Here is a 27,542-nt window from a genome sequence, read left to right on the forward strand (position 1 = left end):
TTTTTATCGAGGAAAAACGCTAAGGCGCCGTGTGCTGTGCGATGTCAGTGCACGTTAAAGATCCCCAGGTGGTCGAAATTATTCCGGAGCCCTCCACTACGGCACCTCTATTTTCCTTTCTTCTTTCACTCCCTCCTTTATCCCTTCCCTTACGGCGCGGTTCAGGTGTCCAACGATATATGAGACAGATACTGCGCCATTTCCTTTCCCCCAAAAACCAATTATTATTATTATATTGAAATCGTATCGGCATTGGAATGTATAGCAAAGCGCCGCGCCCACCCACGCAACGTCCCTATAGTGCAACTGCACGGCGTTTTCCTGAAGCCTCCAACCGCAGCCGCTCGATGGAAGAGAGGCCTTGGTCAAGCTCCACATCCGGGACGCGAAACCGAATGGCGTTAGAAGAGCACCAGGAAGTAGCACACCCCCAACCATGGACCACCCGTACCGAGCTCTTGATTGACAATGCACGAAACTAATACCTTATTGTCCGCGTTTGCTTTTCCCCCGTCACATTTCGATCGTAACGGCGCAGCTCAATGACTCATCGGGAAGTTACAAACCATAGCTGGCGCACCGACCCACCATATCATGCAGCTTTGGTCTTGTTGCGGGCCACAGCCCACGACAGGCGTTTACTGGAACGGCGCATTGTATAACAACTGGGTCAAGGCGATCACCAGGCTGTCGGGCTTCTTGCCAGTCTTCCCAAATGGACAGGCGAAGAGTCACGACGCTATGGCGTGTTGTTGGCCGAGCGGGGAAGGTGAGCGCCGGTAGAGACGCTCGCGGCGAGTTCACTTGGGCCGGACGGCTCGCTCGCGTTTTTATGCGGCCGAAATGGGGCAACGCCTCCGCTGTCCGGCTATAGCGGCACCACAGATGGGCGTTCCAGGAACAGCCTTCGCGGTGGGCGTTGATCGAGAGAGAGGGAGAGAGGAGTCATGCCTATATGCATGCGATATTAAGCGGACGTCGACGGAGGTTTCCGAGCCGTCCAGTGTAAGGGCGTGAGCACGTCTATAGGCATGCTCTTTGGCTAACTAATTCTTCTCAAGACCCGGCTATGAAAAATTCGTCCAATATATTGGACAACCAAATTGCAGGTGGGGTAGCTATTGATGCAGGTTTAATGTCGTGAGCACCTTTCTTTTTTTTTCAACTTGTTTTAGGGCCTGTGGGGATACCTAGTGAATACTGTTGTTGTTGTTGCTGTGTTGTTGTTGGTGGTGGTGGTGGTGGTGTTGTTTACCCCCGTAAACATAAATTCGCATTGTTTGCTTCCTCTTCTTCAACACCATCATGATCTTGCATCGTTGCGGCTTTTGCAAAACTTCCACACAAAACGGTAAACAGCACAGAACACGAATGCGTAACAATGCAAGACTATATGATAATAGACAACTAGACCAATTTGGAACGCTATTAATCATCATCGGCGTGGCTGAGCCCACTGCAGGAAAAAGGCCTCTCCAATATCCCTCCAATTAACCCTGTTCTCTGCCACCTGCGGCCACCTTATCCGCACAAACTTCCTAATCTCATCCGCCCACCTGACGTCCTATCACCCATCCTCTCCAGAAACGCTTAAAAAAGCGGGAGTCGGTGTGATAAAGTTTTACGGGGGGGGGGGGGGGGGGGGGAGGGGGGGGGTTGAGGACAAAAAAAATTCACGGGGCGCACTTTGTTGACCTAAAGTGCGGTGAGGTGAAAGCCTTTAGCGTGATGTTGCTGGTTGTGTCACTGATGTGCGGTTAAGATGTTAATTAAGTAGATGATTGTTTGTGGATGTTAAATGACACTGGAGGGCATTTGGGAGGCATCCATCTGATTCGACGCCTTTCTGCAAACATTCTCCAGCGTCCTAGACAAGGAGAACCACATATGCGTTGGCAGGAAGTAGCGTAGTAGTTATCACGCTCGGCTGCGGAACGGAATGATGGATGTTCGAATCCAAACGTGCACAAAGATTTTTTTTTCTTATCGAGTTGGTGGAGAGCGTGACATCGGACGGACAGGCTCGTGGCCGCAAATATGAGAGATTAAAGGCTTCCGTCTTAAAAAAAACAAGCAGATGCACGTGCATTCCAACAGGCATTTTGTTGCTTTTAAGCAAGTACTCTTAGTAGTGCAATGAACACACGCAACCGCATGTTTCAGCGAAGAGGTGCGAATACTTTTCCTCTCTTCTGCTGAAATTTCATGATTGGTCATGTTCCCAGCACACAGCCGAAGCCTCGAAACGCAGCAAAAATGTACATCGGTCATGTTTTGGAGCCTAACCTAATATATCGAAAACGTCTGAACAAATTAGGGCACAGTTTATCGGAAACGTCTGAACAAATTAGGGCACAGTTTACAGTCTGGGTCGGAGGATCTTTTTCAAACTAGCGAGCAGAGCGGGACGTACTGTATCGCCCGTCCTGCGTCGCCAGCATACCCAGTATCCTCAAAAGAGTGCTCTCCCATTCACTTCTCCGAAAGTTAGGGCTTCCACGGATTCTGCAGGAGCCCCACTACACGTCTTGGAGGCAAGCCATTTGGCCTCTTTATATCTGACAAAGGCTGCACATCCAATATGGATAAGATAGCAGTCTTCTCAGTCAACGTATGCCCTCGTGTTTCGGCTCTTGGGTACCTGAAGAGCGTCTACTTGCAATGTGTTATGCATAGCTGAAAAAAGTGATCATTCGTAATAATTTTACACAATCGTGGAGGTCAACCTTGGCACCTAATAAAAGTTACTGAAACTTATAAAGCATTTCAACTGCGCTTTTCTACAAAATTATGCACTTTATCTTTATCAGAATAAGAACTCAGTGGTCTGTGGAAATTAAGATGGCCAGGGTAACGTTTAGAGACATAGAGAGAGCAGAGTGGCTTAGACGCGTAGGATTCGAGAGAAGGGAATGGAATGGGCACGTGACATAATGCCGTAAGAACTCAGTGGTCTGTGGAAATTAAGATGGCCAGGGTAACGTTTAGAGACATAGAGAGAGCAGAGTGGCTTAGACGCGTAGGATTCGAGAGAAGGGAATGGAATGGGCACGTGACATAATGCCGTAAGAACTCAGTGGTCTGTGGAAATTAAGATGGCCAGGGTAACGTTTAGAGACATAGAGAGAGCAGAGTGGCTTAGACGCGTAGGATTCGAGAGAAGGGAATGGAATGGGCACGTGACATAATGCCGTAAGAACTCAGTGGTCTGTGGAAATTAAGATGGCCAGGGTAACGTTTAGAGACATAGAGAGAGCAGAGTGGCTTAGACGCGTAGGATTCGAGAGAAGGGAATGGAATGGGCACGTGACATAATGCCGTAAGAACTCAGTGGTCTGTGGAAATTAAGATGGCCAGGGTAACGTTTAGAGACATAGAGAGAGCAGAGTGGCTTAGACGCGTAGGATTCGAGAGAAGGGAATGGAATGGGCACGTGACATAATGCCGTAAGAACTCAGTGGTCTGTGGAAATTAAGATGGCCAGGGTAACGTTTAGAGACATAGAGAGAGCAGAGTGGCTTAGACGCGTAGGATTCGAGAGAAGGGAATGGAATGGGCACGTGACATAATGCCGTAAGAACTCAGTGGTCTGTGGAAATTAAGATGGCCAGGGTAACGTTTAGAGACATAGAGAGAGCAGAGTGGCTTAGACGCGTAGGATTCGAGAGAAGGGAATGGAATGGGCACGTGACATAATGCCGTAAGAACTCAGTGGTCTGTGGAAATTAAGATGGCCAGGGTAACGTTTAGAGACATAGAGAGAGCAGAGTGGCTTAGACGCGTAGGATTCGAGAGAAGGGAATGGAATGGGCACGTGACATAATGCCGTAAGAACTCAGTGGTCTGTGGAAATTAAGATGGCCAGGTAACGTTTAGAGACATAGAGAGAGCAGAGTGGCTTAGACGCCTAGGATTCGAGAGAAGGAATGGAATGGGCACGTGACATAATGCCGTAAGAACTCAGTGGTCTGTGGAAATTAAGATGGCCAGGGTAACGTTTAGAGACATAGAGAGAGCAGAGTGGCTTAGACGCGTAGGATTCGAGAGAAGGGAATGGAATGGGCACGTGACATAATGCCGTAAGAACTCAGTGGTCTGTGGAAATTAAGATGGCCAGGGTAACGTTTAGAGACATAGAGAGAGCAAAGTGGCTTAGACGCATAGGATTCGAGATGAGGGAATGGAATGGGCACGTGACATAATGCCGAGAGCACACTGGTGACGGTCCTTTAAGTTGACAGAGCGGATTACAAGAGAAGGCAAATGCTGTGTTAGCTCCGTGGTGAGCTTAAGTCATCTGATGATGATGATGATTATATTGAATAATAATCTTGGTGTAACAAAGCTATTGCCAATCATTTGCTGTCTTTACTGAACATTTAAGGTAACTTAGCTCGGTACTCGGCTGCATTATAGGCCTAGAATGCTATTGTTGTTAGCAGTAAACATCAGTGCTACTACTTGGACGACTTGATACTTCGGATAAACACAGAATTCGACGAAAATTAAGAAAAATAAATCCCGCAATAAAAGGCGAACAGAGAAGTACACAACAGGTGCAACTGAATATACCGATCAACAAAGCGAATGTGTAAGGTTTGTGGAAAGGGCTATAGCCTTTCACTAATTTCGTTACTGGCCTTATCGGAAAGCTCCTAAAGCTGCTGTAGCGTTTGGCAACCTATTAAAGAACAGGCTCCCGAAAGAAATAACGTCGTTTAATTAGTAAAGCAATCAAACAGGGTGGTTGGGTTATGAGTCAGGGCTTAGAAAATTTAGTTTTTTTATCTTCTGTGCAGCTCGCTCGGTGTTGTAAATTACGAATAATCTCGAAAATTTCAACTCCGTGCCCTGCGCAGGGAACCTAATAGTAGCGAATGCCACGAATCTCGAAAATATTGATTAGCATGGAAGGCATGTTCTTCATCTCGTTGGTGGCTCCATCACAGGTCCACGAGCACATAGAACCACCTTCTTTTAACGACTTGCACAGCTTGCTACGTGTATGTAGAAAACTACATATATATGCAGAGAAAATACATACACATATATTTGTACATATATTTATACATATATCTAGATATATGTATATTTCTATATATATGCAGAAAACTACATATATTCAGTTTTCTACATATATGTAGAAAACTACATATATGTAGCATATATTTCAATAATGTGTGCATTTATACTTTTATCGCTTGTTATTTGTATTTCTGTCCTGGTCTTTGTTCTCCTTTTGCTTTCTTGGCGTTTTTCCACGCATCAACCTTCTATACATATCTTCACGTGGAAAAGTGGTCTCTTCCATTTTCAATGACGCAGACTTCTAGTTAATTGTGTAATTTATATGTTTTATATAATGAATGCTTCCTTAGGCTAACGGAGGGGAGAAGTCAAGCGTAGCGGGGGGGGGGGGGGGGGGGTTGGGGGGGGAGAAGAGAGGCAGGTGCCGTATGAGACTAGAAGGCTTGCAGGGATAAGGCATCCTCCGCTGACACCGGACAGGGTTAATTGGAGAGACATAGGAGAAGCCCTTGTACTGCAGTGTAGGTAGATGAGTTGATATGAAGACGATGATGATGATTTGGGTCAGTGAGGCATCCAACGCATCTACAGCACTAACATCATGCCTGTGAAGAGGTCCCACTGCAGTGCTCAGCTTTGGGGTCTCTTTCTGTATTCTTTTTCTACATGCAAATTTTGCATACACATTTTTTGAATAAACTCTGAAACTGTTCGGTTTCCCGCTCTGTGCAGGTGGGTGGAGTGAGCCAGCTGACACTGCATCTGCCTAGCGAGTACACCAGCCTACCGGGCGGTGAGCTGCGCGTCGACTACTCTCCCCCAGTGGGAGACCCTGGTCCCAACTTCACCTTCCCAGCCACGCAATCGGTGGAAGGGGTGCCAATCGATGGCGTGCTACCTGGCACCGACTACAATTTCCAGCTGTACCTCAGCAACGGCACGCTCAACAACCACAGGCTATGGACAAGTGTCATCGAAACAGGTGTGTTGGGATATAATGCGCTTTAGCTCGGCACTTGCTGATAGACAGCTCTGCATAAAGGAACGGCGCGTCGTGGTTAATCATTCACCATGAAAGCAGCAAGGCGGAAATTTGGGCGAGTTGGTAAGTGTTCATTTTCGCTCTCAGCGCAACACGAACGGGACACAAGACGAAGGACTAGCACAAACAGGCGCTGACTATCAACTGGTTTTTTATTGGAGAACGAAAAGCGTATAAATACAAACAGTGAACTACTTATCAATCAACAAAAGTTATCTGGAAGGCACGTGGGAGGTCAGATAGCTCGATTCCCTCTCGGACAACGTTATGGAAGGGCTGCTGATACATTTTGCGCCGTTGTGGTGAATATAAAAAGCTTCCATCACCTCGCGTGTTAATTTATTGTTATGTCGGAACAGGATGCGCGTGTTCTTGTAATCGGGAACACATTGACACATTTTGCACTGGAAAGACGCCTGGGCAAGGGGGGTCCCCTTTTGCTCTCTTTTCTGCATAATCCTTTTCATGCCTGCATTGGCATTGCCTGCTGTGGGAGCCTGTGTGAGACAGGGGGTCATTTTTCCTGGTGTTTTCATGCTCCATCAAGCGTTTGTTAACGCACCTGCCAGTCTGGCCAATGTACATGGCACCGCAGAAGGGGACCTGGTATACCACCCCTACCTCGCAAGGTATAGATGGCGACACATGACGCACCTGACAAGCATCCCTCTTGCTCTTGCCGTAGTGCCTCTGATTGACCTGTTTCCAGATTGCGCTAAGTTTTCTAGGTGCAGAAAAGACGACATCAACGACATCAACTTTTGTTGATTGATAAGTAGTTCACTGTTTGTATTTATACGCTTTTCGTTCTTCAACAAAAAAAAAACAGTTGACAGTCAGCGCCTGTTTGTGCTAGTCCTTCGTCTTGTGTCCCGTTCGCGTTGCGCTGAGAGCGGAAATGTACACCATGAAAGCACACGTGTGAGGGAAGTAAAGTTGTAATTGCTTGCTGGTTCGTGCTGACATAACAGGCATTTTCTGAGCACTGTGGGGCGACGAAAAGCGAGCGTAGGGATCAAAAACTCTTTTATGTCAGCAAACCAGCAAGAGGTTTCACTACGATTCTTCTTTTATACAGCGGGTCCTATTGGAACACTGTCCTTAAGTCTCGTAACGCTGAAGAAAATCTTTTACGCCAAAGATACAGTTGCCGAGAAACTTCTTTTACCTCACCTACTGACGAAAGATCTGATTAAGAAACGCCAAATCATGAGGGCGTCTAACCCTACCGACAGAATAGAACTCGCAGAGCTATCGAAGTTAATAAGCGCAAGGTAGCCGACATAAGGAAGTTGAATATGGAGAGAATCGAGCTTGCTCTAAAGAACGGAGGTAGCTAAGATACAAGGAAGGCAATGTCATTAGCAATATGGATAAGATAGTTAAAGTAGCCGAAGATTTCTACACAAATCTGTACAGTAGCCAATGTAATCATAGCGTTAATGAGAGAAACAGTAGCGCAGAGCAATTTGTCATCCCGCCAGTAACGTAAGAGGAAGTAAAGAAAGCCTTAGGAGCAATAGAAAGCGGAAAAGCAGCTGGGGAGGATCGGGTAACAGCAGACCTGTTGAAGCATGGAGGGGAGATCGTTCTAGAAAAACTAGCCACAACGCCTTATGACCTCAACCGTACCAGAAGCTTGGAAGAATGCCAACATTATCTTAATTCATAAGAAGGGAGACGCCAAGTACTTGAAAAATTACAGGCCGATCAGCTTACTATCTATCTGTTGCTTACAAGGTATTTACTAAGGTAATCGCTAACAGAGTCAGGGAAACCTTAGACTTTAAATCAACCAAATTATCAGGCAGGCTTTCGTAAAGGATATTCCACAATAGATCATATTCACACTATCAATCAGATGATAGAGAAATGCGCAGAATATAACCAACCTCTATATATAGCCTTCACCGATTACGATAAAGCATTCGACTCAGTGGAAACCTCAGCCGTCATACAGGCATTGCGTAATCAGGGGGTAGAAGAGCCTTATGTCAAAATACTGGAAGATATATATAGCAACTGCACAGCTACTATAGTCCTCCATAAAGTCAGTAATAAAATTCCAATAAGGAAGGGCGTCAGGCAAGGAGACACGATCTTGCCAATGCTGTTCACCGCCTATTTACAGGAGGTATTCCGAGGCCTGAATTGGGAACAGATGGGGATAAGTGGTAAAGTACGTCTACTTAGGGCAGGTAGTGACAGCTGATCCGGATCATGAGAGGGAAATAACTAGAGGGATAAGAATGGGGTGGAGTGCATATGGCAGGTTCTCTCAGATCATGAATAGCATGCCATCGAAGTGTCATCGAATGGCATGCCATTCATGGTCTGCTTTTTTCTTGAGGGAAATTGGTAAACTGCAGTTTACCAATTTCCCTCAAGAGAAAAGTGTACAACAGCTGTATCTTACCGGTACTCACCTACGGGGCAGAAACGTAGAGGCTAACGAAAAGAGTTCAGCTTAAGTTAAGGACAACGCAGCGAGCCACGGAAAGAAAAATGATAGGTGTAACGTTAAGAGACCGCAAGCGGGCAGAGTGGGTGATAGAACAAACGCGGGTTAATGACATCTTAGTCGAAATCAAGAGGAAGAAATGGGCTTGGGCAGGGCATGTAATGCGAAGGCAAGATAACCGCTGGTCCTTAAGGGTAACGGAGTGGATTCCAAGAGGAGGCAAACGTAGCAGGGGGTGGCAGGAGGTTCGGTGGGCGGATGAGATTAAGAAGTTTGCAGGCAAAGGGTGGATGACGCTGGCAAAAGACAGGGTTAATTGGAGAGACATGGGAGAGGCCTTTGCCCTGCAGTGGGTGTAATAAGGCTGATGATGTTGATGATGACTGTTATCAACAGCACTAGACAAAGAAACTTACGGCATATTATTTCGCCTCATAAGAAATTTTGGTCGCGTTTTGATGATGTTCATAACAGCTGAAACTAGTGCTGTGACCCGTCATTATTTACTCTAAGGTACTATTGACGGCACTTAGAGTGCCGCATCATTTGTTGTGCACTACCTATGGCTACTTCATCATGTTGTTATTTTTACCTTTGGTGCCAATTTCCTAATTCTGTCCTAGCTGGAACAATATTACGGCTAAAAAAAGGAGCAATTCGCTTGTCAGCCTTCTTCAAGGTTTGGCTTTCTGTCTTCGTGCAGTATTACGTGCATATATATATTGACTTCAGAAAGCATAAAGGGAAAAGACAAAATACAACCTGGACGAAGCAAGGCAGCTGCAGAGCAGGCTTAAAATGTGCCGGACCTTATTCCTCTGGTCTACGGTATATTTCTTCGGGTGCATTCTTGTTGAGTCACAGGCGCTCCGACTAGCCGAATATATTTAGGAAACGTTGAAGCAGCCGAGAAACGGAAATTTTTGACAGGAATACAATCGCTGCTTTAAAAACAGTATATGAAAAGCAAGAAAGTGGCAATCCCGGTTAATCATCATTACCTACATATATTTCTTTTTTTTTTCAGGGTAAACCTAAAACATGAAATGCTTTTTGCCTGCGCATACTGGGGCATATCATGCATGCTCATTGCATCCAGACGCGCTTAGCTTCACCAAATGCACGCATACAGCGATGGGGGAGGATATTCGTGGGACTCGGCGAGCAAAGAGAGAAACGATTCCTAATACAGAAACCTTAGCCCAAGCTTGACTCTCGTCTTATGTTCAACGGGGAAATTTCAATTAGCTTGCGCATTCGGGAAAATAAAATTCTATGGCAGTCTGATGGACTTTAAATTTCCTGAGGTGCTTTCCTGAGGTGGCTCAGTGGTTAGGGCACTCGGCTACTGATCCGGAGTTCCCGGGTTCGAACCCGACCGCGGCGGCTGCATTTTTATGGAGGAAAAACGCTAAGGCGCCCGTGTGCTGTGCGACGTCAGTGCACGTTAAAGATCCCCAGGTGGTAGAAATTATACCGGAGCCCTCCACTACGGCACCTCCTTCTTCCTTTCTTCTTTCACTTCCTCGTTTATCCCTTCCCGTACAGCGCGGTTCAGGTGTCCAACGATATATAAGACATACTGCGCCATTTCCTTTCCCCAAAAACCAATTATTATTAATTATTATTATTGCCTATAACGCCACCTATCCGATCGCAATAAAAAGAAGCGTTTTGAAAAATGGCCCATGAAATTTTACTGTTTATTCGCGGACGTTCGTTCGAGGGTCAAAATTGGCGACATGAGCAACGCTGTTAATTCTTTTTTTTTTTTCATCTTAGCCACCGGAGTGGCCGGTTTCCCAAGCAGGACATTCCGCGTAGGTGCCATAAAGAAAAAAAGTAGGACTAAATCAAGGTCTTCGATATACCGCTTGAATGCTCACGGAGCTAACCCGTAAGCGCGTAGGAACGCAAACGTATCGCTATATTTCGCTCTGACAGCACGGCCGCGTTTCGGCGCCAACGCGTTTCCGTGGCCTCAAGGACGAGTGAGGGTTGTCCCAAGCTATACTCCGTTTCAAACATCATGTGCAACGCTGTCAAAGCTAGCGGTCTTGTTTGCGCTGCCTGCATCTGCGACCAAAAAGTAGTGCGTTATTTGTGGTGACCAAAACATAGTAAATACTTTGCCTGTAGGCTTACCACATGACGCAGTTTTCATATCTTGATTAAATGCACTGTTATTCCTGACATTACGCTGTCGCTTTCTCGTGTCATTGGCCACTCGGGCACAGAACACGCGCGGAGTAACGTGCCTCCCTTTATTTTCCCGCCCGGATTACTTCCGTACCTTTCACAGCGTTGCACAGGATGTATGAAACGGAGTATAGTAATGCGCCAAAGTAATTCTATTTACCCGGGTGCTGGCGTGTTATAAAGGGCGGCCGCTGGCTTCCTCGTTTAAAAATTGCTCGTGGTGCTATATTCGTTACTAATCTCGCTCATTAGCTACATTGTCCGATGTAGTTAGAGTACATTAACTTTTTATATTTGCTTATATTCATTTATGCTGCCGACATATTCGCGGCGAAATGTCCGAGCAGTGCTAGCCGGAACACTGATAAGGTACCGTCGTAGAAATCTCTCTGAATATTTTAGTTCTTTTAATGGGCACCGTGCAGTGCGAACTATAAATAGGACGATGTCCAACCCACTGCTTTCAGGGAGGATTCTAAAATGTCTTTAAGCCTGTCATCTAGGTGAATAGCGACAAAGGAAACGCGTATATTGGAAACCTTAAAGGGGTCATGACATGGTCGCTCTTTATATTGCATTTCTCTGCTTCAGTAACTAATACAAGAAAATAGGATTCAGTTTCCGAAATTTGGCTGCCCTGGACGAACTGTATTTTCCAAAAAAATGCGATCGAAATTGAGACCGGGAGACTCCTCCCACAGGCAGCGACCGCCATATTGAAAGCTATCGTGACGTCACTAGGGCATGCACGGAGCAGCGTCGTCTGCTCTTGCTGCTGCAATATGCGCAGCGAGGTCCCCCCCTGTACTTTCGCAGGCGATCGAAGTAGCAGTCGTACCCCATATATGAATGACTAGTGCCGAAAAAGCGATAATAAGAGTAACGCAGTTTTTGTTCGGTATAGGTAGGGTCCGGACACACTATAGGCCGATGCGACGACGATCGATGGTCGGTGGGCTGGTTGGTACGCAAATGCAGTCGCTGACGCACTGGTCTGTCACGCTAGACCGACGACGGCGCCAGCACGATCAACGATCGCGTATCGTAGTAATGTTAAGAGTCAGCTTAGTGGGAACCAGAAGAGAGTGATAGGGGACTAGTTGGTATGAAATTCTATAAACTTAAGAATCTTAAAACTTATTGGACCTCATGCTAGCCAGGGCGACATACGCGACGTGCGTGCACCAGCGAAGATGCTTTCATTCGGTGCCTATGCATAGAACCGATCGGCGAGGCAGGCGACACGGGCAGAAAACGCCGCGCGACGGTGGCGCTTGCCGCCGTCGCCTGAGCTTGTGCGGCCGAGGGTAAGCTTCACGCCCGGTGAGGCGACGGCCGGAAAAACTGCGCTTGTGTACCTTATCCGTATCGAAAAAAGCGAAACAAGTGGCTACATATCTTCACACTTTCTTACTAATAAGTGAGGAACTTTTGCCATATTCTTGAATTTCGGTTGACAGTGGATCGCCGGCCCCTTGCGTGACGAGGCCTAGCGAGTACGCAGGATTCGTGTGTGTGATTTCGGTTATTGCGGAGAGCGAATTCGCAAGCTTTAGCGCCTGCAAATAGCTGTCGAGCGTAGTTTTGGCTACAGTGCCCTCAAAGCGACGACTGCCTACATTGCAGGATGCGAGTACAATAAGGGGGAAGTACCGATATATGTGACCCGGTCTGCATAGCATGTTCAAAAGGCAGCCGATAGCAGCCGTCGGCGTCGACTGTGGACAACAAATCTGGTTGCATTTTTTTAATTCAAGTAATGTCCGAACGTATTTTTAGCTAAACCGATCTAAAATTAAATTTTGGTGACATAAGATAAAGATGATGCAATTAGCTGAAAGCGCCTGTATCCTACGCGAAGCGTTTCCCAAGTAGGCGAGATAGCATCATCGGAGCTTATTGCAGTGTTATGGTGTGTAAATGAGTAAAAGTGCAATTTGTGAGCAAGAGTACGTAATATTTAAGATAAGGAGAACCTACCTTGCGTTTTATGCCGCGCAAACGAGCAGTACTGTTTGCGCACAACCATGTAAACAATCTCAGCGCGGGGCTACAGTTGTAATCGTCGCACTGCTGGGGCACAATGCGCACGCACAGCAAAATGCTCTACTATTATTCTGAAGTACTCATTTAGACGGCGGCGACTATTCATCGGTGCGAGCAGTGAAAGCATTTGAGTCGCATAGGGTTTTGCAAGCGGCTTGCATGGTTCCTGCAAAAAGTTCTATGAGTCGAAGGAAATGTATGTTCGACTTACAAACGCGTACATGTAGCGCGGAAGTTGTCGCACTCGGTACTTTTCTCTGCTCTTTTCATGCCTCAAAGTTATTGTAGTGCACCTTTTGATAATTTGAGCCGATGAATAGCGGACAAGAATTAACTTTGTAGCTATAGCTACAAAACGCCGCGGCTTTCACGGCGCACATCGGCGAAGGCATGCACGACACGTGTCGCTTTTCACATACGGGAGCACTTGGCTGCTCAAAAGAGACCACACTCATAACATACGAACAGCATGCTTCTAAGCGTAAATAATATAGCAGGGGTCCATCGATTTCTGTTTCCTCAACCATCGGAAAGTGAGCGTCACGAGCAAGTCCGCTTTCCCAAGGATCACTCAGCTCTCGTACTAAGTTGAAGGCTTCCCAAAAGAGAACACGAAAAATGTAATTTATTTCCCTAAGCTAAAAGAAAAAAAAAAACCTTTCGAGCGGCCGCTGTCTACGTTGTGCATGCAAGCACCTCAACACCTCGCAGCAGATGACGCGTGGCGTGTATGCGCTCGTGACGCCAGCGATCAGAGGTTGCCAGACCAGTAAGCAGTTCAAAAAAGAAACGAAAAAATTAGTTTTAAAAATATTTACCGCACAGAATCAACCGAAAATTGGGGGAATTGTAATTTAACCTGTTGGGAATTAAAGGCGATAAACAGAGTACGCGTGAAAATAAGCTGTCATGGCCCCTTTAAATGCGTGCTTCTACGGCTCGCAAAGCCTCCCGGCAGTGTATACAAGTACTAAGCAGCTGTAACTGCTCTTTTGAAGCGCTGCCTTTATGAAGTAGAAATAAGAGCTCTAACACTTGCGGGTGTCGCTAACCTAATAAAAGCAGTATATAGAGATAGCGGTAAAAGCGTCAGCCAAAGTCATTTTATTTCACATTAGAATTTATTGCCTTCATTTAATGACAAGGCGACTGGACTTCTGGAACATCCGTGTGTGTATGTGGGCTAGCGCAGTAGTCATCGTTTGTATTAAGTGCTGGTTCGTGCGCACTTTTAGAGGACAAAACATTTTGAAATGCCTGAAGCTGACCAACTGCGTTCAAGAAAGCGTACCTTGAATGAAATGCGCAGGTATATTTGAGAAAATTGACCGAACGAAAGAAGACCTGAAAAAGAAAGCGTTTCAAGAAGGTGATATTTTTGCTTTTTGAAACTGAAACGACTACCAAAAGTGACACTGATTTTACGTTGGAACCTAAAATTGTGTCCGTGTGAGATGTCCGGTGTGGCGTGTGAGTGAATGTTGGTGGTGGTGGAGGTGGTTGGATGGTGTGGCTTGGTGTCTCCAAAATGCACGTGACTCTAAACACAACATATCCACTGCTTGCTTGAAAAGCTTGGTGCTGGCTTCTCCTTCACCTGTTGCTCTTTCCTTTTATTCTCCTCCTTTCCTTTTTTTCTCCTTTTCTCCTTTTTTGTGTGCAGTGTGCTCTTCATACTAGCTCGAATGTTTCATCACATCATGTGACATACGGGAACATTTCTGGAATGATAGTAAGTACATAGACAAATGTTGGAAGGCAACACGCAGAATCCTGGAAAGCTGCGGTTATGCAATCACTGGAAAGTAAGTGCCTGCTTGGCTCCACCTGTGGTTGTGTGTGTGAATGACGCAGACATGAGTCAACTGCACTGGTCCACACAGCATCAAGTGCGCATCAATTAACTGTGCATCAAATGTCATTTACTGACCAGCAGCAGTCGTACTGCAGAAAGTGAAATGAAATGAATTTCATACATGTTGTCCTAGTTTGGAGTCATGCATTACGTTTATTACACACCCAGTTTAGGTCTCTTTAGAGTGCATAAAATTGGTTTATGCGACCACAGTTGCATCTGCATTGGTCTGTGACACGAGCACACTGTGGTCGCTCTCCGATTTCAGTAGTGCACTTGTTCTGAATCAATACGACGCAAAATCACTCTTCGGAATAGTGAAAAAAAAAAGAAAACACGAATGGTTCTTAGAGCGCGATTTGCATAACCAAAACTCGAACGAAGAGCATGCTGTTCGCACCGTCCAACACTTTTCTTTTTTCTTTGTTTCTCGCTTTCTTGGCTGGCCTGCACAGGGCAACCCAATTACCGAGCTCCCCTCCCGGCGCCAAACTACCAAGGCTACCAGCCCGGATATGCGGCTCCGCCGGCGCCTCCCCTCTATCCCAGTCACTACCACCACCAACAACAACTCGCCAACACACCAACTCCACCACCACCACCACCTCAACCTCCCTACCCTGTCTACAACCCTCTGGCCCCGGCCGGCCGGTGCTCTGGACCGTTGCCGGAGCCCGGGTGTCCTGTGCTACCACTACCACCAACACGTCCTCAGCCTCGCTCCATCCCGGTCCCGTTACCCCCTCGGGCCGCGGCCTTGTCGGCTGACGACATCATTGCCGGTATGACGAGGGATGGAGAGAAATAATACAAAGAGGGATACAGCGACATCATCCTAAAAAGCCACTAGATGTCGCCACACTGCATTACTTATACAGTGACTCTATGCATTATCACATGCGGTCTTATAAGGTTCCGTCAGAGATCGTTTGCCCTTTTCTAATGATGCTGTACAACCCACGAGCTGTTGGAGAAAGTGTTCAACTGCTCAAGAATACGAACAGCACCATTAACCGAGGATCTTCTTTAGTGGCTAACATCCATTTTCGATTAATGACTCGTAGGGACGAAATGACATGATACTCATAATGTAGTATTTAGTTGTTGGCTCAAAACTGAACAAGGCATGCTACATAACGACAGACATGGCTAAAAAAAATGGCAGGTGCACAGGGGAAGGACAAGAATAGCTTTTTCTGTATCATTAGTTATTGTACCTTGCTTTGTTTCACGTTGCGTGCTTCTGAATGTGCTCCGTCAACTAGCCCAAGATGCTACCCTGTATAAGACTGCAAGGCATAAGAAATAAGGAAGAGATGCTAGATAACTATTCTGTTTTTTGTTGCGGACAGCTCAATCACAAGTACGCTATGACGTGGGTTCATCACTACGCTTTTTAGTGTTACTGTAGGTATCACATGCTTTCTGAAAGCCCTGAGAAGGACTTGTAGAGTCGCTGTGTGCAGTGAGTCCTGCAAATGCCTAAAATGTTGACTGATAACAGGCATTTACTAAACATAAAAGAAGCTGATTGTCACTGTGCTGCCAGAATAAGAAAAATTAATTACAGGGTGGAGGCATCCCCCTGCACACAGCATTAACAGAGTGCATTAAATTGTCACCAAAAACACGACAAAGCATAGTCCAATCGTCAGAACAATGGTGGTAGCTAAGCAATCCAAGGATTACACAGATACATAATAACGTGATCACATGCTTATTGTCATAATGTATGCTGAGTTGCTGGCAGTGTCCTTGTAAGTGGGCTCATAGCAAGTAGGCATACATTGGCTGAAGCAAACACCCGGCACATACAAGCTGACTTAAGAAAACAAACTCCTCTAACAGGAAAAAAAAATGAAAACTTTCTTCACATCTCCCGATAAACTGTCTCTACATTTTCACATTTTCCCTTTGTGGCATTGTGTACTAACCACCTGCCGGCAGTATCACTGCGAGGCCTCCCATCGCGACTGTCTGTCTGTGGCGTTTACTGTTCAGCATGATGTTGCAGATTCAAGACTCAGAAGTGGGGATTTTGTTTTTATTGCGGAAACGCAGGTAAGCTTAGATTGCGATGCAAATCACAAAACTCGGAGGTGCTGAAAATTGATATGGGTCCATCAACTATGGTTTCCCTAGTACCTGGGCACTACTAGAGAAGCTAATGTGAACAATGAGCTCTAGAAACTTGATTTTTTTATAATTAATGGGCGCTTTAGTTAGCTAAGCTTACTGAGCTGCACCTTCTCAAAGTCTAGTGACTGCACAGGTACCAAATGCTCCTTTGTTCAAATTGGTTTTTGCTTTAACTGGACGCACCATTCAGCGGACCAAAAAGATCTTGTGTGTCTTTGTGTCACTGCAACCCCTGAAATGCCTCGTCTGGAAGTTGTTCTTGTTTTTGTTGGCCTCTACAAATGGCGCATACCCACAAGAGGGATTGGCCATGACCAGGCGATCCCTACCAGTTTTGTTTGCAGCCACATTTCAACAACGAACTTCGGCGTTTTCGTCTAGCAACTGGTACTCAACAGTTTTCCTTTATGTAAAGCGACTGCCCCCTCTTCATGAATTCACCCTTGCCTAGTAGTGCACCAAGTAAATTCCAGTGCTCTTATCGCTCTGTTCCTACTTGTGAAAGCAATGTGGGCTACAAAGTAATCTGTTACCTAATCGACGTAATGGCTCTGTTGGTGCCTTCGGTGAGCGTAATGGTGTTTAAGCACTTGGTGTATTCAATAAGCGCAACGGTGTTTGGGCACTTGTTAGTGTATTCATAGCCGACCACTTTGTGCAAACTGGGCTTTGGACGGAAAACTGTTGTGCTAGAATCTTCCTTTACAGGCTGTTTTCAGGCTTTGCGTCACTTAGGCACTGCCTTCTATGCGTTTTCCCGCCTCGTTTGCACTCCACAGCTTTGCAATAACATTCAATCAGGCGCCAAGTACCCAGTCTGAGCTACTTTGCTATGACGTTTGTGTCACGTTCGGGCCAGAGAGAGAGTGAAATCTAAAGTACTAATAAGCCCATAGTTAGTACACAAAAGCAACAAAAGCAATGCATGCGCAAGACAGGCAGCCAAGTACACCAAACATTCAACTCTTAATTAGGAGGCAGGTTAGCCTTCTTCATACTAGAAGACACACCTCTGACGTTTAGGTCATACAAGTGCAATCAATCGACATAATCTAGAAATTCTGAATCTTGCACCTGTAGGCACAGTGATGGAGTTGTTCTTTGCCATCTTTGCTGCGTGCAGAGCCGGACCCTCCGACCAACCTCTCCATCAAGATAGACACGGGAAAAGTGGCCCACGTGTACTGGCAGCCTCCGGCCGAAGGCAAGATCACCGGCTACCGGCTCGCCATCACACCGCTGTCGGACCAGGACGAGGCCCCAGAACGGAGCGTCCACCTCAACGACGAAAACCCGCCATATACGCTCAGAGACCTCACCCCGGGCGGCACTTACCAACTGCAGTTGTTCAGCGTCTACAAGTCGCGAGAGTCCCAGCAGACTGCTGCAGCAAACTTCACCACCAGTAAGTGCATTTCTGTCAGAACTGCATGGCATTCGTCAAAATTATGCGGGCCATTGCGGAGCGCATGACATGTCTTGTTTTTGGGCAGTGCAGTAGCATCAATGCTGTCAGCGTCAGCGTTTTAACGCTCTACAAAGCAAAAAAGAAAATAATGCCACTTTTTGCTCTGAACAGTATTCATAGAGTTTCAGGAGTGTACCTGAGATTAGGAACAATCCAGCAGCTCTTTCGGGTGCAGCGCGGTGATTTTCAAGCTTCCAATGTGGACGATAGTCTTGTAAACTGAGGTAAATGTTGTGTATCATGACAAATATGTGAACATACCTCAATGGCAGAATAGCACTAATGTCTGGAGTTCGAGCTCCATACGTTCGTGCCTTGTGGAATCCAACACAAATGAACTGTGTCAGAATCCACTCTTTTCTGTCACTTTGTGGTTTGTGCAACACGATTGAGCAACATTTGCATACTTCGTGATTTGTTTGCGCAGCCTTTTCATGACGTTTGCTCTATTTCAAGGCCAAAGCAGACATTGGCAGTCTTTGTATTAAGTCTGGCTATATAGCTGAATGTATTATTTCGATGCAGCATAGTTGAGGCGCGTTAAATTAAGTGGTTCTGAACAGCTTTCTGCCCACTTCAGCCTGCAAACTATACCGGTCTGATATGGCATCTCAGCTGACCCAATATGCAGCGGTAAAAAAAATGCAGCGTTACTAAGGACGAGTGTTGGTTTTTTTCCTCCCAGAACCCAATGCACCAGGTCGCTTCATTGTGTGGTTCCGAAACGAGACCACTCTTTTGGTGCTGTGGCAACCTCCTTACCCTTCAGGCATCTTTGATCAGTATTTGGTGAGTCTGCATAGATTACTTCCATTTCACGTTCGCTAAAAAATTTCCTTTGCCTCACTATTCTGATAACTAGCAACACGGCACATTAAAAGAGGAAGAGCACTTAGTGACACTGCCTCTGAAAAGATGGAACCGACAGTGCCTCCTCGTATGTAAAACTGCATAACTTAAGCTTAGTGGATGTCCTATATAGGTTTTGCAGCAACAAAAAAAAAAAATCCATCTAAGCCAAAAGACTGTACAAATGTTTTTTTACACTCCCTATTGTCTTAAGTGCGTCAGCTACATACCATTGGTTTGTACTTTGCAGATTCAAAGAAAACTAAAGTGCAAAACAAAGCAGCATTCTAGGCAGCACATTGGCGCTAAGCTTTGTAATGATCGCTTGTTTATTCTCAAAGCAGTCGTCAAGTGGTTTCATCAGTTTGTGAGGTGAGATGAAACCGGGACTTTCTAGAATGACTGTAGCCGTGTGCAACTGCTTCTACTTTGATATTGTAGTAGATGGTTTCCGTGCCTTATATCGGGAGTTAATTTTTAGCTTTAAATTGAGTGCAGCCAAGGGCGGCAGTGGTTCTGTCCTTCGACGACCGCCAAACATGCTTGTTGCTATCGCTGCCGTTGAGTTTAACATTTTTTTTTTTTTGTGAAGGCAACTCAATAAAAAGTTGCTTCAGTGCAATGTCAGTCTGGTCGTCTGTTGTTCATGGCATTGTCACCGCCATGTGACAATATGCAACAAATATGTCATGTAAAGCAGAGTACATCTGTGCACATTACCAGTGAGCAGTAACACATCGTAAAAGTAATCCGAAGATGAGTACTTCTGTTACCAAACATCCGGTCACCCTCAAAACACCGCTAAGGTAACCTGACAGAACTATGTACATCGTCTGGCACCACTTTTTGTGTTTGCCTGCATTTTCCAGGCAGGTTTCATAAACTGGAGGATTGGCTTACGCTAGTTTCCACATTGTAGTTGTTTAGTTACAGTGAACCTTACAGCTGTCTGCCAGATTTAAAAAAAAAATTTGTTCTCCGTTTGGAAAAATTTCTAACACTCTCTTTCTTAAAATCGGGTTGCAGCTCTATGCTGCTAAATGTGATCTCCTTACAAATACAGTTCCTTACTGTAAGAATCAAAGTCTTGCTCTTTGATAAAGGCCTTCATTCATCACCGTCGCTTTGACTCCTTTCCCGTGTTCACACCTCCAGGTGAGCATCACGCCAGAAGATGCTTCCCAGTCCGTCCTCTACGTGGACAAGGAGGGGGAACCACCTGGTCCTGCCCAGGCCCCGTTCTACGGGCTCGTTCCCGGAAGAGCCTACAACATTTCGGTACAGACGATCAGTCAAACACAAATCAGTGCACCCACCGAGGCACAGTATCGAACAGGTAAGCACTAGCAGTTTTCGCTTCGCCTTGCTTTTGAGACACCTTGCACAATACGAAGCCTAATTCTGGGCATCACAGTGCCACCTTGTGCTAGAGAGATTAATTGATGCAAAAGCGTTTGACATCTCAACGCAGTTCCTCTTCCGCCATCCAATGTGACCTTCAACAAGGAAAGAGTGACCTCCCGGTCGTTCGAAGTGTCCTGGTCTCCTCCCAAGTCGTTCTCTGAGTTTGACCGGTACCAGGTCGCCCTGAGCATGCAGCACTCGCTTCGTCAGATCATCGGTAGGGACGAAGAGCGCGTGGCCAACTTCGATCAAGACCTGGAGCCCGGACACACGTACGAGGTCATGGTGAAAACGGTCAGCGGCAATGTGGCCAGCTGGCCCGTCATGGGGAACGTGACCACTCGTAAGTGACTCGCTGCTTCGCATTCGTTGGTGGACTAGCTAAAGTTAGTATGGACAAAGCACCAGAACAAAAGGACAGGATAGGAGGCGAACTTTCCTTTACTCTTCCGTTTCACTTCAAAAAAATACCTTTACCTTATACTTCTACTATCCATTAACAGCACATCTGTGCCTAAAGAAAGCAGGGCTTACCTTGTGGTATGTGAACTAATTGCTATATTTGATTGTGCTTTATTTTTGTTAAATGAACGCTAACTTTGCATTTTCTTCTGTCTTGTACCCAACTCTGAAAAATTTTCGTTTTTCTGTGCAGTAAATTATAGCTCGGTTCCGCACTTAGAATCCTTAGTTTAGGACTGAACACTTATTTTGTCTGCTATTTATCATCACTGCTTTGTCCCAGTCATTTCACGCTGTTCATTTGAAGAAAACATTCATTGCATACGATTTTTAGTAGGCCTTTCCGAGCTTGCGCCCTCAATATTAAGATCACATTTTCTAGTACGCTGCAAGGTTTTTACATCAAACTTTGATCAATGTCTTCGCGGACACAACTTACTTTAATAACCTGGCAGTTTTTTGAAACAGAAGTTCCTCTGATTGCCTGCAAAAGTTTTTCACTAGTTACTAATGCTAGAACTTTGCGTAATATAAATTCTGTCCGTAATAAAAATCCTGATCTTTCGTCCATTTCATTTTCTAGCAGAGTAAATTGTGTATGGGATATGTAAAGGGAAATAAAATCTAGGTTATTCAGATATACTACTGCATGCCAATATTGGCACTAATTTAATTAAAAGTCATGTTTTTGCATGAAAGCAATAATTTTAAGACTTTCAAACCTCACGTGCACGAGTGTTGTCACTGTGCCGTCCACGCAAAGCACATTTTGCAGCTTGTTCACCTGGTTAACTGCGGTGTTTTATCCGCTAATAAAACATACAGATCCTTTGCCTGTGGAGGACCTGAATGCCACGTATGGAGATGCGGGAGAAATCTTGGTTCGCTGGAAACCCAACAACGCAAGCCTTCAGGATGCGTACATGGTAAGGGTCTATGCGATGCTCTGGTATCGCCACCACTCATTCTTTTTTCATTTTAAAGGACGTCTAGAGCACTTCTAAATGTATTTAACAACTGAGTTGACTTCAGGCAGCTTTTTTTATTGGGGAATGTCTGCAAACCCCCCACCCCCCCCCTCTTCATTCATAAGGCAGATCTTAAATTGCATTTCGCCATGGCTTCTAATGACGTTAATAAATGCTTAGTACGTCAAATTTCTTTCGAAAAGGCCATTTTTCGATATCCTCTGAACCCTACCGTATATATATATATATATTTTTTCAAGTATTGCTGTTTCAGGCAAGTAAACGAGCCTGCGCTTTCCGCCTTTTGGCATAAGGTAGCTCCCCTGGTGTTGACATATAGCAACAGCGCGAGCTTTTATTGCAGGTCCGTTACAATGAACTGGAATCCTTCAACAGCGACAGCCTGGAGACAGTCAAGAATAACTCAGTCTTGCTAAAGGGCCTTTTGCAAGGCCGAAACTACTCCATCAGCGTTGTCGCCGTCAGCAAGGGTGTAGCAAGCAAGCCAGTCTTCACCTACCAATCAACACGTGAGTGTGCTAAATATGCTGCTTTGTCTCAAGTGAGAAAGAATGGCAGTTCAAAACAAAAAAAGAGCAAATAAATCAAGTGCAGTATTGAAAAGCTATAGTCTAATTTACTTTTGCTGCGAAACTGTCAACATAACAAGAAAGATGACATGTACAGGTGCGATTAGAAAAATACGGAGCCTGCTTCCATGGCAAAACATCTTGCATCCTGAGCTACCTACGAACGGATGTTCTGAAGATTGTTACGCTTATGAAACTTGATGATATGTCACTGATGTGGTTGTGGATAAACGCGGAAAGCTTCTTAATTTCCTGTTTTCAACTTAATGCTTTCAATTAGTTTTTTCAAAAACTATAAAAATAAAAAACAGAAGATCAAATAACGCTCGCTGAAAAGGACTTACTTGGTTAGCGAAATTTTACACATCACCCGTGTATCTTTTCTGTCAATAGTTTTCCGAACTTTTTAGAGAAACGCGGTAGGCACTCAAATGCTTTCACTAATCAATCCATTCTTTCCGTTTCATATAACGCTGTCAGAAATATGTTCTTACAAAACAATGAATCATATCCAACTGTAAAATAAACTAAGTATCCATGTGCTGTGATTAAACTATCATTTGCGTGTGTGTAACAGTACCGAGACTATTCTGGTGATCTGTTATGAAGATATTGTACATATTTGTTATTTCATGCATTCTCTTGTTATTGTTTTACTGCTGCCTGTCATCGCCGTGCCAAGCCGCTACGGGAGATGGGAGCTTTGTCAAGCCGCGTGCGCGGCTTTTTTTCCTTTCTCCTCAGCCATTGTACATGACTGAAATAAATGCAAAATAAATAAATAAAATAAAATCTTAATTTACTGACTCATCGCTATGCGATTTTGTAATTGCTACACACCATCAAGCTTACTGCGACTGATTGCATTAGCAGGGCAGTGTCATTGTGCTAACAAATTGAGCAAAGCGCAAACATTTTCCTGCGGCCTCATTTTTCTCAGGCCCGGCGTCACCCGTCATCGAAGCGCTGGAGCCAGTGGGCCAACACATGAACGTCTCGTGGAAGTCGGATGTGACAAGCCGGCAGGATTCGTTTGCTGTCGTCTACGTGCGCAACGACACCGGCGAGCGTCGCCAGGAGGACACACGGCAGAACTGGCTCCTCCTCAACAACCTGTACCCGGGCGCCAGCTACCAGATCCGCGTCTACGCCGTTAGCCACGGCCTGTGGTCCGAGCCGCACTCCTACTACCAGACAGTAGGTGAGTCGCTGCTGTGACCCGGAACAGTGAAAATATGTGTACACTACTGAAAAAAGCCAGGCGTATATGCCTAGCACAGTGTGTTCAGCGACGTGCTACTGTGAAGTATCCTATCAATGCACTAGGGACGCATTCTCAGGTGGTGCCTTGTGTAGGCGATTTATAGAGATGACTGTTGTAAATCATTCTATTATCAGCACCATGCAAAAGTTCTAGAACAGTGTTCCGAGTGTGCGCATATATTTCATTTGTTTGCGTATATAAATTTTTGTCTGCGTCAATTCTGTCAGCAACCACGACAATTTTTAGGCTGAGGTTCTCCCAGATCTCACCTTTGGTTGGTTTTTTCACATTTTTCTTCATGAAAACAAGGATTATTTTGATACTCACAGGTGTAGCCTTTACAATATGCCCGCAAACCTCCTAGACCTCCTACAAAAGAAAACAACTTGGGATTGTCCGGCAATGAGAAATTAAACTAACATTAAATGAACTAAGGCATGCTGCAATCCCTGAAGGCATGTTAAAGATTAGGAAGTCACCAGCTAAGAAGCAAGAGTAAATCAAATAAGGAATTTCTTACACGTCTCATTGGTTAACGCTTGTAACGAGTATATAGTAGCAGCACTTTGAAAATCACGAGTAGCCTACACATTTTATTCTTGAGTGACTCGTTGCTCATGGGCGCGCTGAAAGCACAGGTGACTGGGATGACTGACGTGTTCTAACATATGATTCCTCCTGTTTGTTGGATGCCAGCCCCAAGACCTCCAGAAAACCTGCAGATCCCAAAGGCCAGTAACTCAACGTTGATTGTGATGTGGAACGCTCCAGCCAACTCACTAGTAGACCACTATGCTGTTCGCTACCGACCCGTCGAGTCTTCATTCTGGAGGGAGTTCGGTAAGCCAAAGGTTGCGGCAGCCATCACAACAGGATGCGGTTTGTCGGTGTGTGTGTGTGTGTGGGTGGGGGGTTGAGTGGGTGGGTTGGTGGGTGGGTGGGTGCATACCTATGCGTACCTGTGCATGCCTTTTTGCGACAAATAGTTCGGGAAGATCACACTTATCGATGTTTCCCCAGAACGTCTGTTTTTCCATCGTTTTCTATGCGTATCACAGCCAGCTTGCGGCATTATCGGTCAATTTCATGTTCGTCACGCGAGGATAATTATCTTATCTATGTCTGCCAACCATGCGCAGTCGGTTCCGTTATATTCGGCACTCTTTACAAATACGTGCGGCAATTATCTGAAATATTCCGAGTCACTTTTAAATAGAATGCAGCCGTTAGTTTCGGCCAGTCGGTCTCCGACGGTGGCCGAGTGTGCCTGGTGCCACTGCAGCCGCAGTGTTCCTTTTTTTCTTTCGTTGTGGACACACATGAGCCCGAAAAACAGATATTTCTTCCTAAATCTCGGTTAGATGACTGTTATGTCTCTTATCACCAGGGCAGGGCAACGCAACTGAATGATCCTACAAGGCAAAGAATTCCAAGCAGCACAGGTAACCGGTCCAATATTTTGGAAATGGATGGTTTTACTCTGGGCCTTTGTAGTACCGGGTTTTGCCACTATATTTCCAACATTGGGCTGATTATGTGAACTGCAGCTGTCGCCTTCTTTATGGCTGCTTCTTTTCATTCCGATTCGTTTCAGCCTAGCTTCATAATATTCTTTAACGTGTTGTCAAAATGATTGCGCTCGCAATTTGCTAACAAAAACGCTGCTGTGGATTTTATCCGATATATGTAGGCTCAGCACTCGTGACACCTGAAATTTCGTGTGACAATGTTGGTAAAGGATGCATACAGCCTCGGGCTCGTCGAGCTGTGTGGACTTGTTTTTACAGCCATCAACCTATGTGAATGGAGAGTTCTCGCATGCGGCGTGATGCAACAATACGTAAAATCACCCGTTACACCTACTCAAGCACAAACATCGCTTCACATTTGTTAGGCAGCGTCTACGTTTTCTTTCACGTTTTGTTCGTTTGTTGTTTGAAGAAGATATTAATGTACCCGACTCCTTATCTCATGCTTCACCTGCGAGACCATACAGGTGCGCTAAAAGTGAATAATCAAAGTATGGGCGAATGGTCTGCAATGCAGTATCTATTGAAATAGGAAAGTAGTGTCACATTATTTCAAAAATGTGCACTTACTTCACATTCTAGGTGTCGTCAACACTACCTCGACTGAAATTGACGACCTTGTTGCCGGGGAGCGGTACGTTGTTCGCGTCGCAACTGTGAGTAACAAGGTGGAAAGCACTGATGCGCAAGACGTTGAGCAGACACTGTGTAAGTTCATTTCTTGATTGTACAGGGAGCTTGTTTTGTCGCGCACAACATCATATATATATATATATATATATATATATATATATATATATATATATGGCACTGAAACGAAGTAGCATAGGGGAATTCTTTTAATTTGTGGTGTTGATCAATTAAGATTTTTAGAGAACATTTTATTGCTTAAAGATAATTGATTAGAAAAGCAGAACAAAACATGTATATATATACTTTTGGTAGAGGTTGCATTTCCAGCAATGCAAATAGTTTTATAAAGAGCCTTGGCCAAAATACAGAGCGGGCATGGCAAGACGTACCGTGACATAACATCTATAGTGCTGTTTTTTTTTATTAATTGAAAGTATTTTGTGTCCACAAAAATAATCCCTTTAGGAGCATTTCTTGATTTTCGCTTTTTTAGCTAAAAATGCAAATTCCAAAAATTGTGCCTTGCTTAGTCGAGACAACTTTCAGCTCCTATTGACTTCGGAAAGTTCTGGTTCAAATTTATATGCCCGTGAGCATTTTGACCTTAGCATTTGTCGTTAGATGGTAATTTTATGCGCATAAAAAAATGTATCATGTGCGTGGTAACCATATCGTTTTCGATTGCTTTTGTTCAGCTCTTTTTGTTTCGCTCGCATCAAATAAATGATGGAGCATGAATCATTTTTCTTTTGTTTTTTGTGTAGTTTTGCAGTTTTGAACCTCAGCAATAAAATTTTGTGTTTCAACCAAGAAACAAATAAAACATTCGATTTTAAATGCACTCTTAAAATCGCATTATCTAAATTAATTACTGGCAATTTTACAACTTGACACAGTTTGATATTCAGGCAATGCGAGTCACTAGACACACATAAGTCATTTGAACGCTTTCCTGAATTTGATTATTATGAAATTTGTAAGAGTTACTGTCAACATAATAACAATTTCTGCCTGTCCTAACTAAACACTGTGCTGCACATTTCACAACGCGTTACTAAAACATTTCAGATCCAAACTCTATCAAGCATGTTACACACTTCCTTGACTCCCAAAACATCACCTTCGAGTGGACGGCACCTCCTGGACGCGTTGATTACTACAGAATAGTCTACAACCCTCTCAACAATCAGAAGAAGCAGGAATCACAGCAGGTAAGACACGCTCGCCAAGTATTGGGCCTTAGACTCCAGCTCCTGAGTTTGCTGAATTTTGATGATGAATCAGAGTGCAAGCTTTCCAAATGGCAGCAACTTAATTATACGCAGCCTAACACGCACAGGAAGCTACTTCATGCAGCACATGTCCCAAGCTACACATTTAATTGGCCCAATATATACAGGACGTCCCAGCTAACTTAAGCCAGGGTTTTAAAATATGCAGTGGCACTCTAAGACGACGCAACCAAGTGCATGTTGCTGGCTATTGTATGGAGCAACTCACTATTTTTTGTATTGTGCTTAATTGCATAATTAGTCGAGATAATTAACCAACTTTGCAAGGAACGAAGGTAGGAGAATAAGTCCAATGAGAAAGTTGTAGAACGCT

At 44.9% G+C, this 27,542-nt stretch overlaps 1 protein-coding gene across 4 annotated transcripts in view; it reads left to right on the top strand.

Annotated features, from left to right (window-relative positions):
- Ptp10D (Protein tyrosine phosphatase 10D) overlaps nucleotides 1-27,542 on the top strand; it is a 121,566-nt gene that overhangs the window by 55,742 nt on the left and 38,282 nt on the right. For 2 of the 4 annotated variants that reach the window (XM_077637123.1, XM_077637122.1), the window contains exons 2-13: nucleotides 5,761-6,010; nucleotides 15,087-15,413; nucleotides 17,894-18,175; nucleotides 18,924-19,027; nucleotides 20,243-20,423; nucleotides 20,559-20,834; nucleotides 21,779-21,879; nucleotides 22,286-22,451; nucleotides 23,452-23,712; nucleotides 24,472-24,615; nucleotides 25,887-26,012; nucleotides 27,006-27,148. In XM_077637123.1, coding sequence (XP_077493249.1) covers nucleotides 5,761-6,010; nucleotides 15,087-15,413; nucleotides 17,894-18,175; nucleotides 18,924-19,027; nucleotides 20,243-20,423; nucleotides 20,559-20,834; nucleotides 21,779-21,879; nucleotides 22,286-22,451; nucleotides 23,452-23,712; nucleotides 24,472-24,615; nucleotides 25,887-26,012; nucleotides 27,006-27,148 — 2,361 coding nt within the window. The remainder of the gene's footprint in view (nucleotides 1-5,760; nucleotides 6,011-15,086; nucleotides 15,414-17,893; nucleotides 18,176-18,923; nucleotides 19,028-20,242; nucleotides 20,424-20,558; nucleotides 20,835-21,778; nucleotides 21,880-22,285; nucleotides 22,452-23,451; nucleotides 23,713-24,471; nucleotides 24,616-25,886; nucleotides 26,013-27,005; nucleotides 27,149-27,542) is intronic. The other 2 variants (XM_077637125.1, XM_077637124.1) reach the window with 1 other exon arrangement.

The sequence above is a fragment of the Amblyomma americanum genome, chromosome 9 (genome assembly GCF_052857255.1).
Source record: "Amblyomma americanum isolate KBUSLIRL-KWMA chromosome 9, ASM5285725v1, whole genome shotgun sequence".
Lineage (NCBI taxonomy): Eukaryota > Metazoa > Arthropoda > Arachnida > Ixodida > Ixodidae > Amblyomma > Amblyomma americanum.